At 36.8% G+C, this 12,145-nt stretch overlaps 1 protein-coding gene and 3 non-coding genes across 5 annotated transcripts; 3 read left to right on the forward strand and 1 right to left on the reverse strand.

Moving 5' to 3' along the window:
* Window positions 1-1,976: 1,976 nt before the first annotated feature.
* LOC130432330 (uncharacterized) lies at window positions 1,977-6,959 on the reverse strand. 2 transcript variants are annotated; one of them, XM_056761643.1, is made up of 2 exons: window positions 6,872-6,959; window positions 1,977-3,573 (listed from the first exon to the last, which is right to left on the reverse strand). In XM_056761643.1, the coding sequence occupies exon 2, from the start codon at window positions 3,567-3,569 to the stop codon at window positions 2,673-2,675; it is 897 nt and encodes a 298-aa protein (XP_056617621.1). In that variant the 5' UTR covers window positions 3,570-3,573; window positions 6,872-6,959; the 3' UTR covers window positions 1,977-2,672. The 2 variants fall into 2 exon arrangements, with proteins under 2 accessions (XP_056617621.1, XP_056617622.1); XM_056761644.1 differs by lacking the exon at window positions 1,977-3,573 and adding an exon at window positions 4,879-6,291.
* A 1,887-nt stretch (window positions 6,960-8,846) lies between these two features.
* Window positions 8,847-8,919, forward strand: trnat-cgu (transfer RNA threonine (anticodon CGU)). The gene has a single exon. It is a non-coding gene; the product is annotated as a tRNA-Thr (tRNA).
* Window positions 8,920-9,752: 833 nt separating this feature from the next.
* trnat-ugu (transfer RNA threonine (anticodon UGU)) lies at window positions 9,753-9,825 on the forward strand. The gene has a single exon. It is a non-coding gene; the product is annotated as a tRNA-Thr (tRNA).
* Window positions 9,826-12,012: 2,187 nt separating this feature from the next.
* On the forward strand, window positions 12,013-12,085 carry trnat-ugu (transfer RNA threonine (anticodon UGU)). Its single transcript has one exon. It is a non-coding gene; the product is annotated as a tRNA-Thr (tRNA).
* Window positions 12,086-12,145: the final 60 nt, after the last annotated feature.

The raw sequence follows: 12,145 nt of genomic DNA on the forward strand, positions 1-12,145 counted from the left end.
TATCCAGACTGTTTAAGCACTTTATCCTGCTTGTGATGTTTCACAATTATGAGTTATGTCTAGCCTTTACTAAATGTCGTTGAGAAGTTACGACTTCAAGTGTCTGTACCAAGATAACAGCATGTTCCAGATGCTGAGAACAAGGAAATAACTGCGTGCTGCCCTTTGCTAAAAATATGAACACATGATTATATATTGGACCCTTACTTAATAAACATTGGACTTTTAGTGAACTGCACTTCTGTGTCTGTGTCTGTGTCATTCTTGGTGTCCAGGCCTGAAACTTTGTGTGTCTATATCAATCAAACTGATCATTTATGAATGCATAAGAAAATCAAGTTTGGAAACGTTTACGTAATCTATGATGGAAATCAAGCCAATCCTGCACTCTGGGACATTTAAATAACTGATACCTGTTCACTGTAATTAAGATTGCTCATTTGCACTAATTCATTGGGACCTCGACTCCTCGTCTTCATTCCAGACCTGTATGACTTTATTTCTTCTGCAGAACACAAAAGAAGATATTTTAAAGGATGTTGGTAACCGAAAAACACTGGATCCCGTTGACTTCCATTGTATAGACACAAAACCACTGAAACATTTGACAAAATATCTTCGTTTGTGCACAGAAGAAAGAGCCATATAAGCTTTTTAACAGAAAGGCAGTTAAAAGACTGTCTTCTTTTTGCTGAAATATCCCTTCAACTGTTTTTCTCATTCACCACACAGGAAAGAGCTAAAGAGTCTTTCTGACAAACTGCTTCTGCATTTTGAATGTGGTTTTGATGAATAGACGAAAGTTGTGAATTGAGGCTATCACTCATATCTTCGCCATCAAACACTGAAAAAAAAATTACGCTGAAGTTTTTGCAACCAGTTTTTTGAGCCAGTTCTACATGAAATTTTAAGCAGCATTACCATCATTTCTTAAGTAGGCATTGCTTAAATTTTTGAGTAACATTAACCCTATTCCTAGCGAGGGATTATGCTTAATTTTTTAGGTCGGTGTGACTCAGAATTTTAAGTTGTTTTTACTAACACATTTGTGTTATTTCTACCAAAAAAGTCTAGTTTACCCTCATGATAAAATGTAAACTCATTTACATGAATAATTTTATGAATAAATTAAAACATGAAACATACAGCAATTCAGAAATTTACATTTCATTGTACAACAAAAGCAAATAAACAATGCTAAACAACAGACGTAACGACAACATTATAACAACAGTAACCATCAACATGCATAAGGCTAGTGGTTTTTAATGTTATTTATTATTTGTGGTGTTGTATGCATGAGTGTATGTGTGCGTTTTATTACAGTGAAGAGTTATATAATATTATACAATGTTTGTGTGTGGTCTTGTATGCTTGCATGTTAAGTGTGGTGTTGAGCTGAATATGGAGATCTGGAGTATCTGGAGATCCCCCCGCTGATGATTAGATTTCTGTGTGCTCTGCAAGGTTGATTCACCATTATTGTCCTGAAACAAAACAACATGATGTTAATGTATTATATCAATTAAGAATAGTATAAAATATATAAATATACAAACTGATAATTAAAATAATCAATATGAAATGTTATGTTGTACAAAATTAAACAAGTTAAATTTACTCACCTTTATCGTCTGAGGAGATGCTTTTCAGAAAATGGCCGCTAGCCCTGAAAGCCAGTTAAGTGCTGTGTCACATGATCTAACCAAATCTTTAAATGTTTAGTCAAATTGATTAAAAACCAGATTCATGCGACTTTACTAAAAATTACTTTTGTGTTTACTCGTTATTTTAAGCAAACCGCAGTCTCAATAAATGTTGCAACCTATATAGCAACAAATTAAGTAATGTTCAAAACTTATTTTTTTTAGGAAATTAGCCTATTTTATTGAGCCATAATTACTATGGCCATGAATCATTTTTACAGTGTATGTATGGTAATCTGAATAAACATAGGCAGACACGTAGGCTTTTTTTAAAAGCTTTTATTTATACAGACAGAGTGAAACACATCATTGAAAGGGTTAAAAAACAGACATTTGAAGTGGATTGTGGCTTCCATATAACTGACATAGCGATTACAAGCCTATATACAACACTAAATGGTGACCTCTTCAACAGGATCTTTGTCACTTTTATCATTGGGTCAGCTGAAGGTGATTGATCTGGTTATCTCTGTGAACCCTAGGTGACCTTTCAAAAGTTTGCATTCTCAAAAAGGAGTCACCACCAATATAAGGAAAGGATGCTTAGCATTTTTTATAGAAAACTTAAATAACCGTTTGAAAGAATAGTTAAACAACAAATCAACAAACATGGTCTCATGTTTTTCATTAATGAAAAGTAAAATGGCACTAAGCCTGTCAAAATTACAAACTAGTACTATAAAACACTGTTACTGCCATCTACTGGCATCAAGATGATACATGTTACACGTATTAACTATAAATTATGAATAATTGCATGAAACTAATCCTAAACCAAACTCTAATCCTAACCCTATAGTAAGTACATGTAGTTCATTTTTATTACTCTGTACTTAAATATAAAATTACACTGTAACACGTGTTACATCATTTTTCTTTGTTACTTTGTTTCTTTTAATTTGAATGTAATATCTGCATCATCTGCGGACTGCCTAATCCCAAGCCCCAGCACAGCCCTTCCTGGCTTTAAAAATTGGAAAGAATATTCTCAGCCCTATGTAAACTCAGTGGAGTCTCCGGGGGTCTTAGGAGACAGGGTCCAGACACTTCACACACATTCACTCTTTTAATTAGCTTGTCCCGATTCACATGCAACACCCAACCAGGCTCCATGTGGAAGGCTACACACACCTGATCCCACACATAATAATGTTCATTACGAGGACTAACATGAACACTGCCACGCCTCCAGTTTACTTTAAACCTATTCATGTAGGTTTCAGAAGGGGCCTGACAGCGCCACCATATGGACCCATTAGCGTACCCACACACCCCATCATCATCATTAGGAAGCCGAGGATAATTGTTATAAAGAGTAATGCTACGAGGATGCACTATGATCCTGTAAAGAATCTCTTGCTTGTACAACACAGTCTCAAAAACACGGAGAACTGGACTGTGGCCGGGACAGAACTGATCACCATAGTGGTACAGGAGCTCTCTTATTGAGAATGTGAAGCGGAAATTTCCATAGGGAGACTCTTTCTGGAAGGCCTTTGAGGTGGTGAACTGCTCAAGGAAGGGAATCTGGTTGCGAATTCGGGTATGAGGAAACAATGAGTTCAGAAACCTTTCCTCTGCTGAGTCGATGTCATCAGCTGTGACTGACAAATTCCACCAGAGGAAATAGGATGTGTCTGATGCCTTGAATCCCGAATCCTCAAAAATACCTTCAAGACCACGTCTCCCAGTGACATGAGACACCTTCTCTACATCGAATTCCACAGATTCAGGATAAGCAGGAATGTTGTTCTTGAACAGGTACGCGTGATATATTTCTTCCTCTTTTAGGTCAGACAAGCTCAGATGCTGTCCTTCAAAGTATGTCTCCTCAACTCCTCGTTCATTTATGCGGGTACTCATCTTTCTGAAAAAGACAAGAAACAGCTTTTTTGTAAATTCATATTTCCTTCTTAAATGTCCTTCTACTGTCACACTTCACGTTGAACAACTTTAATCTGGATCCTCAAAAAGTGATAATTTTACAAAAACATACAATTTACAACCAATTGCCTACAAGCTACACAAAGGTATACATTAACTTCTAGTGAAAATGAAGACTTTAATGCTTCCAGGGAGACTTCATTGTTTGCACTTGACTAACTCTTCTGCTGCTCACAAAACAGCAAAGATGCCTTCGTTTTTTTCCTCCTGTCCGATAGAAACACTTTGTTGTGTAAACCAAAGTACACAATGTAATGCAACATGAAAACAAATGTGTCTAAATAAATCATTCAACTCGTTAAAAGTCGTCACATAATTAAAATCTCAATTTAATTGAATTTTGAAATTTTGAAAACTTATTTAGGTTACTGGCGTATAACATGTGACTATCTGGATTTATTAACAAAAACAGTTCAATTCTATGTTTGTATGATACATACTGTACATGCAAGTAAACATAACATTTTCTAACACTTCTAAGTCGAAACAAGAGTGGGGGTGTTTCTAGGGGAAGAACAGTGGGAGCAAACTCAGCTATTCATGTTTCAGAGATAAAACAGAGACACCATAAATTCCGGCTCTCCCCTAACGTCACAAATCACAATCTTATCTCACAGGAATTATGACAATTTTTACAAGGTGGCTAATTCACATGAATTATGTCGCAAATCTTTATGAAAGACGAGCATATTCAGAAGAAACATTGGGACATGATGTTGCAATACATCCAACCTCAACTTGTGATAAGCTGTTGACCTTAAATGCTGAAAAAAATATTTAATATTGTTGGCTATTTCTTTTAGTCTTGCATTGTCATTTGAATTAGCTTTTCTGTAGCTCAGTGGTAAGAGCATTGTGTTAACAATGCAAGGTTGTGGGTTTGATCCCAGGGGATTGCAAATACCTATGTATAATGTATAGGATAAAGCAAAGTCGCTTTGGCGTCTGCCAAATGCCTAAATGTAAATGTAAAATTTGTTTCAAAATAAAGTATTTCAGAGCCTATTGCTTCTTTTGCAAACAAGAAGTGGCCTACTATGCCTACTAACTAACTGAATGATCTTCTGACTCCATGTATTAGATATTTGCCTGCGGTTTTGTTCAATATAACCTGGTGAGGGTGCAAAAAGACTTTTGCTGGCGCTGTGTGTGTGTAAAAGCTTTCTTAATCAAATATTATATCTTTGGCATCTTATGTATGACCATCTTGAATATACAGGGACCTGAATCATTTTTCTCATCGTGTTCTTTATTTATACAACAAAGACAGAGTAAAACACACACTCAGATTCAAGCAGTAAAATAAAATAACATCCACCACTATTGATTTTTATAAGGGCCATCTGCTGGTAATAAATCTATCTGGACCCTAGGTGACCTGTCGGATGGAGTCCTACACACCGAAAAGTAAGGAAAGAAGTAAATATAACAATTTGTTCTAACAATTAACAAAACCATGACAATAGTCAAGATTATGTGTGAAAGAATAGTTCAGCCATACAAAAGCTGTCAATAAACACGCTCTCGTGTTCTTCAAAAAAATGAAAGTAAAAGAAATCTTAATGGTTATAAATTTTTTTTGGATAAACTAATTCTAACAAAGAAAATTGAGCTGTATTTATGATCTTACTGCACAGCAAATATGCCTTCTGTTTCTAGTTGCAAATGAACAGCCTACAGTTTCAGACCTGCCATATTTATCACTCAAGGCCTGATGCGAAAAAAATCACAATTCAAAAATTCCTCATTGTTAATTTTTGGCTCTGCTCCATTACAGAGCCTGAGATTCTCAAGCAATTTTTCTTTGCTGAAGCTGAAAACCTCGTCTTGCGGAACATGGAATGCGACTCCAATGTGATCCCACACATAGTATTGATGTTGTTTCTTAGGCAAGCGATATGCTTTCATGTTACAAGACAGCCTGAAACGATGCGTTTTACTCATTGCCTGTGCACGCCAAATAATGGTATCGCCACGCAACACACACACTGCATCTGGGGTATCCTGAAGTAGAGGATACTCAGAGAACAGATCTCGTGCATCCGGACCATGAATCACAATGGCGTACATCACTTCCTGCTTATAAACCACTGTCTCAAAAACACGAATGTCAGGCTCCTGGCCCTCGCAGAACTGATTCTTGTAGAATTGTAGCTGCTCATCGATCGACATGCTGAAGCGGAAGTTCCCCAGGCAAGATGATGACAGGAAGGCTGGGGAGGAGGTAAATTTGTGCAAGAAAGCTTTACCAGGGTCGACTCTGTGCTCTTGTAAGTACTGATTCTCAGTGTTTGTAATATCACTTCTTGAAATGTCCAGGCTCCACCACACCAGATTTGGTCTTTCGGAAACACCTTGCTTTTTGAACCCACAATCGTCCATGATGCCAAACAATCCATTGACGTTAGTGTCATGTCGAAGGTGTGACACTTGAAACTGCACATTCTTAGGGTAGTTTGGGATCTGAGAATCTCTATAAAGGTATCCATTCAAAAAATTCAATTCACGGAGTTCATCAAGCCTCAGGTGCCTCCCTTTATAGAATTTTTCCTTATGTCCTCTTTCATTTTCCCGACAATCCATTCTTATAGTTTGGCAGATGATTTGAAGATGAAACCCCCTCTGGTAGATTGTATGGTATCTTATTTAGCACAAGAATACAAAATATTTGTTTTAAGCAAAACCAGCCGAAACAATAGCTTTGTGCTCAGGTTTGTACATTAGTAATATTTTTCTATTCTCAATGCACTGGTGAAAGTCTTCATGAAAGTAATCAAGAGCAGAACATTTTTTTAACCCGGTAACCATCAAAATTACTGCTACGTTATTTGAAATATAAATATGATTTTGAATATGATATCATTTGAAATATTTGATTTCGGCTACCAAGGCTAGCTAATATAACAAATATGAACGAATTACTAATGTGGTTGCTATTCTGCTTCTGTGGAAATCGAAACTTAACAGACTAAGTCCCTACATGCCCAGTGTTCACAGGAAGAACAAAGCAACAAATGTTTCCCTAATGCAACTTCTGTATGTAATTCTGTATAGTTAAAAAATGATAGAATTAAAATAAAATAAAAATAATTGTAATATATATTTTTAATTTGAATAAATATTGGACAATCTCTAATCAAATTAAAGAGAGCTTTTTTCCAAAGTTGTAAAAAAATAGCTTTAAAAAAATGCTTTAAGATTCAAAATGATTATTTACTTACCAAATTGCTTTCACGGTTGTGTCTTGTTCTAACACCGACTCAATGCAACTGGTGGGAAGGGACCAGGTACCCCAAAGTTCAGTCTGTGCAATGAGGCGGGTCAACTTTTTCTTGAAAAACAGGCAAATATAAATTCAAAATAAAAGTCTTGTAGGGAAATTTACCGTAAAAGACCATTTATTTTTTTATTCTGAATAACCTTTTTTCACCATAAAGAATCTTTTGTGAAACACACAAAGCAAAGCCTTAAGTTAACAATTTCTAATCGGGTAAACACGTTTAGTGGTTTAATAAACTGAATCTTACAAGATTTACATTACTTTTACGTTTGTATGAAATATATCTGCTTAGCATGTTAAAGGAAATACATTTACATTTATGCGACATATAAAGTTGCAGAGAGTAGGTAGGTAACGTTATTATGTTAAACAAAAACAACTTATGAGCTGAGTCTGATATGACATGGCTAGGAAACACCCACGTTTCAGTGTTCCATTTGTTTCAGCAAATTGCAGCGATATTCACTCGAACAACAACTTTATCCTGTTATAAAAAGAGTTGTGGTGAATATATTAGTTTAAGACATAACACTTTTTATGTGCCCTTTGTCCCTATGTTAACATGTTCATTGTCCTTACAGGAAACTGTGCTGAAATTTGACTTCCATGTGGCGATTTATGGTTTCGACCACTGACCCTATGTCTCACTGATAGTGACATTCTAGATTAACCCAATGGAGAAAAACAACTAAGATGAATTTTCCTTTAAGTACGATCTATAAGGAGGAGGAATAGTTATTGCACGGCGACAAATAGCTTCCTGTATTGGATGTCTCAGGTATATGAGTTGTTTACTCTCTGCAGACTGACATTGTTTTTTTTCTGTGTGGCTTTATTGTATAGGACCTAAGAACTAAAATAACAAAGACAAATAGTTGAATTCTCTTTATTCTAAAAAAATACCACGACAGAGTACAGATAGCGGTAAATACTGCTGCATTCAGTCATTCTGACACTCAGTGGGCGTGAGTCGTACTGTGTCCTACAGTTTGTGCCCAAACTTGGTATTCTACTTGGTCTTATGCTAAATCCTATTTAGGTTGATCTCTATAAATGTCACTAAGAAATAAGGGTTTAAGTGGCTATATCCGTATCAGGATGGTCCAGATGTAGAGAATGAGGAACTCACATACTGTTAACCTAAGCAGAAACACTAACCTTCATGTTTCGTGATTTTCCATCTGACCTAAGTGTCTAGGTCAGAGCATTACATCATTTCCTCATTGTAAGATTCTAAATCAATTGCTTTTAATTCAGTCTTACTGTCCCCTAAAAATCTAATGTTTGAATAAGTTGAAGAGTCTTGTCTCAGTCGATTGGATCTTCAGAGTTTCGGGATCCCGGAGAACAAGAATTGACACAGACACACAAAGTGCAGTTCAATCAATGTCCCACTTTTTATTGCCATAAGGGGTAATATTTATATGTCAATAACAGGAAGTATCATTCGGTCATGGAAAATCACCAGACCTCGGATTCACATTATTTGGTAAAACAGCATATATTTTAGTTCCCTGTTCTCCATCGTCCAGAACATTTAGGGACATGGTGACCGGATTCCTGTCATCCAGTCCGGTCCAGACATGTCTCTTGGGTAATGTTGATCATGAGACAGAACAGATGTATTAAAACAAAGCATATAGTCATCTCAGGTTACGTGTAGGACAAGGCCGAAATCCACTTTCTCACAATCATTTGTTCCTATATATTGGACCTGTATTCAATAAACTTTTGACTTTGAGTGAACTGCACTTCTGTGTCATTCTTCGTCCCCAGAGCTACTGGGTGTTCCATCGACTGACTCTTAAACTCAACCTAAACAAAGTTATATCTTAACAGTCATATAATGGACACAATATTACTTTCTTATTTTCATAAAGGATATTTTCAATGACTACATACATTTATACAGGTTAGGCTCCATAGCTCAGTGGTTAGAGCACTGGTCTCGTAAACCAGGGGTCGCGAGTTCAATCCTCGCTGGGGCCTAAGTACAATTTACAGTTGCTTTTAAACAATAATGTTCAAAAGCCTGTATCACTGGCAGTCAAATACCAAATATAAAACTGATGTTTATTGTGCAGTACTGCTGATGACACCGTCCCTAACAATAAGATGATATACTCCAGAGCACCTATCAAAAAATCGAAACAATGCAATACACAACTTCTCAGTAATTTGTACAATATCTAATCCAACAACGCACTGCAAATTTTTATTGGTTAGTAAAATTGCTTTATGGGGAATTTACAGTGCAGACCCATAAAAGCAATTATGAATGAAGTTAAGGAGTGTGTGATAAAGTCAATCGAAGAAAAATGTTATATCATGATAAGTATCACAAAAGGTTAAACACTAATTGTATTTATCAAATACATAATCAAATCATTATTTTGTTCATAAAATAAATCTTATTATTAATTGATTAAAGGTTTTGTCCACACAAAAGGATATATTTGAAGCGAAGTGGAGCCACGACACCTTTCCTTTCAGTTTCTATGTTCAGTTTCAGGAGTTGGTGCTCTTTGGTGCTATTTACACGTAAGAACTTTTCCCCTGTCCCAGAAGTTTTGTCTGATGGAGGATTTTATGATAGTTTGAAAGTTGGGATAGATGCTGATTCAATGTCATTTCAGATGATGTAATGCACAATGAGTAGGCTGTCATTCTTTACAGATAACTCATCTGCCTGTCATTCCTCAAACAATTGAATGTCAGATTTTTGCTAAAGCAGCAGGTAAACATTAGACACGCCTCTTCAAATGCGCAACAAGGTGTGACTACCTTTCATATGGTACAAAGGACAGACATGCATCAGGTTAGGCTCCATAGCTCAGTGGTTAGAGCACTGGTCTTGTAAACCAGGGGTCGCGAGTTCGATCCTCGCTGGGGCCTTGATGAAATTTCCAGTTGCTTTTAAACAATAATGTTCAAATACCAAATATAAAACTGATGTTTAGTGTGCAGTACTGTTTATAACACCGTCCCCAACAAGAGTACTGCTTCACTATTGACGGATGCTCCATAAAATCCTCGTCGTCAGCTAAGAATCTTGGCGTTGTATTCATTAGTAATCTGTCATTTGAGAGCCATGTCGCCAACACCTGAAAAATTGCATTTTTCCATTTTAAGAATATATCTAAACTACATCATAAGCTGTCACTGTCAGATGCAGAGAAATTAATTCATGCATTCATGACATCAAGACTAGATTACTGTAATGCACTTTTAGGTGGTTGCCCTGCAGGCCTATTACAAAAACTGCAACTGGTTCAAAACGCGGCAGTTCGAGTTCTTACACATACAAAAATGTATGAGCATATAACCACGGTTCTGTCAACCTTGCACTGGTTACCTATAAAGCATCGCATTAACTTTAAGATCTTGCTTATTACCTATAAAGCCCTACACGGTCTAGCGCTGCAGTATTTGAATGAACTTCTATTGTATTACAGACCTCCACGTACATTACGCTCTCAGGCGTCCTGTCAGTTGGTAATACCTAGAATTTCAAAATCAAGTGCAGGTGGTAGATCCTTTTCTTATCTAGCGCCTAAACTTTGGAATATTCTTCCCTGCAGTGTCCGGGAGGCAGACACACTCTGTGAGTTTAAATCTAGACTTAAGACACATCTTTTCAATCCTGCATACACTACACTTCCATAATATTAATCCTCAGAGGATCTAGGATACATTATTTAGATCAACCGGAACCAGGAACACATCCAAAAACAAATGATGTACTTCTTGCATCAAAGAGTGCAGAACAGAACTCTACTCTCACCCAGTCTTCTCTCTTTGTTCCAAGGTTACCGCAGGATGCAGTTCATGCCCAGACCTGATGGCAGAGCTGAGAATGGGAAGCGGTGAATTGACAAGAGCTGAGATGATAGAGGTGGATAAAGGACGCGGCAACTTGACACGATTTTCCTACAACACTTCAAATGCTATTAGATTGTTAATGATAATCTTAAATCTATAATTTACCTTATTTACCGTTTATTTTATTTTTTTATTTAGTCTTGTTTGTGCAAGCACTGTTGAGCTTGTGCAGATGCAGCAGCTTTTGCCAGAGGGGAACTGGAATCCCCTGGTTGGGCCTGGGTTCTCCAGAGTTTTTTTTCTCGATGGGAGTTTTTGGTTCCTCGCCACCGTTTGCATATTGATTGGCACTATTTGCCTGGCCGGGGGGCTGCTTTAGAATTCAGAAGTTAGACATAATTAATATTGCATATAAGAATTTATAGTCCGTTTAATATTTGACCTGTGGTTCTCTCTCCTTTATCTCAAATGTGTGCTTTCACTGTGCTTGTGTGCGAGTGTGTTTGCGTGTGTGCGTCTATGTCAATGTGTGCAAGTATGTGTGTGGAGCATTTGTATGTCTGTCTTTTGTTGTTTTCACCTTTTTCTTGTTTTTACAGGTATATGCCTTTAGTTGTTTTTCTTGTATTCAATCTGTCTGATGTACAGCTGCTTTGTAACAATGAAAATTGTAAAAAGCGCTGTATAAATAAAGTTGAGTTGAGTTAATGTTACTTCCTGTTTTATGCATATAAATATTGGTCCATAATTCAATAAACTTTGGACTCTGATTGAACTGCACTTCTGTGTCTGTGTCATTCTTGATCTCCAGGATCCTGAAACTCTGTGTGTTTAATGTGTGAAAATTGTGTGAAAGTAATATTCTTACAGTTTTGTCCACACAAAAGGATATATTTGAAGCGAAGTGGAGCCACGACACCTTTCCTTTCAGTTTCTATGTTCAGTTTCAGGAGTTGGTGCTCTTTGGTGCTATTTACACGTAAGAACTTTTCCCCTGTCCCAGAAGTTTTGTCTGATGGAGGATTTTATGATAGTTTGAAAGTTGGGATAGATGCTGATTCAATGTCATTTCAGATGATGTAATGCACAATGAGTAGGCTGTCATTCTTTACAGATAATTCATCTGCCTGTCCTTCCTTAAACAATTGAATGACAGATGTTTGCTAAAGCAGCAGGTAAACATTAGACACGCCTCTTCAAATGCGCAAGAAGGTGTGACTACCTTTCATATGGTAAAAAGGACAGACATGCATCAGGTTAGGCTCCATAGCTCAGTGGTTAGAGCACTGGTCTTGTAAACCAGGGGTCGCGAGTTCAATCCTCGCTGGGGCCTAAAAAGTGGTTGCTTTTTAGAAAACTAAAAACAGAACTCTACTAGATATTTACTCGCAGC

Source organism: Triplophysa dalaica, chromosome 12, assembly GCF_015846415.1.
Source record: "Triplophysa dalaica isolate WHDGS20190420 chromosome 12, ASM1584641v1, whole genome shotgun sequence".
NCBI lineage: Eukaryota > Metazoa > Chordata > Actinopteri > Cypriniformes > Nemacheilidae > Triplophysa > Triplophysa dalaica.

Coding starts and splice junctions, on each gene's coding strand:
- LOC130432330 (XM_056761643.1), bottom strand. CDS start 3,569: ATGAGTACCCGCATAAATGAACGAGGAGTTGAGGAGACATACTTTGAA.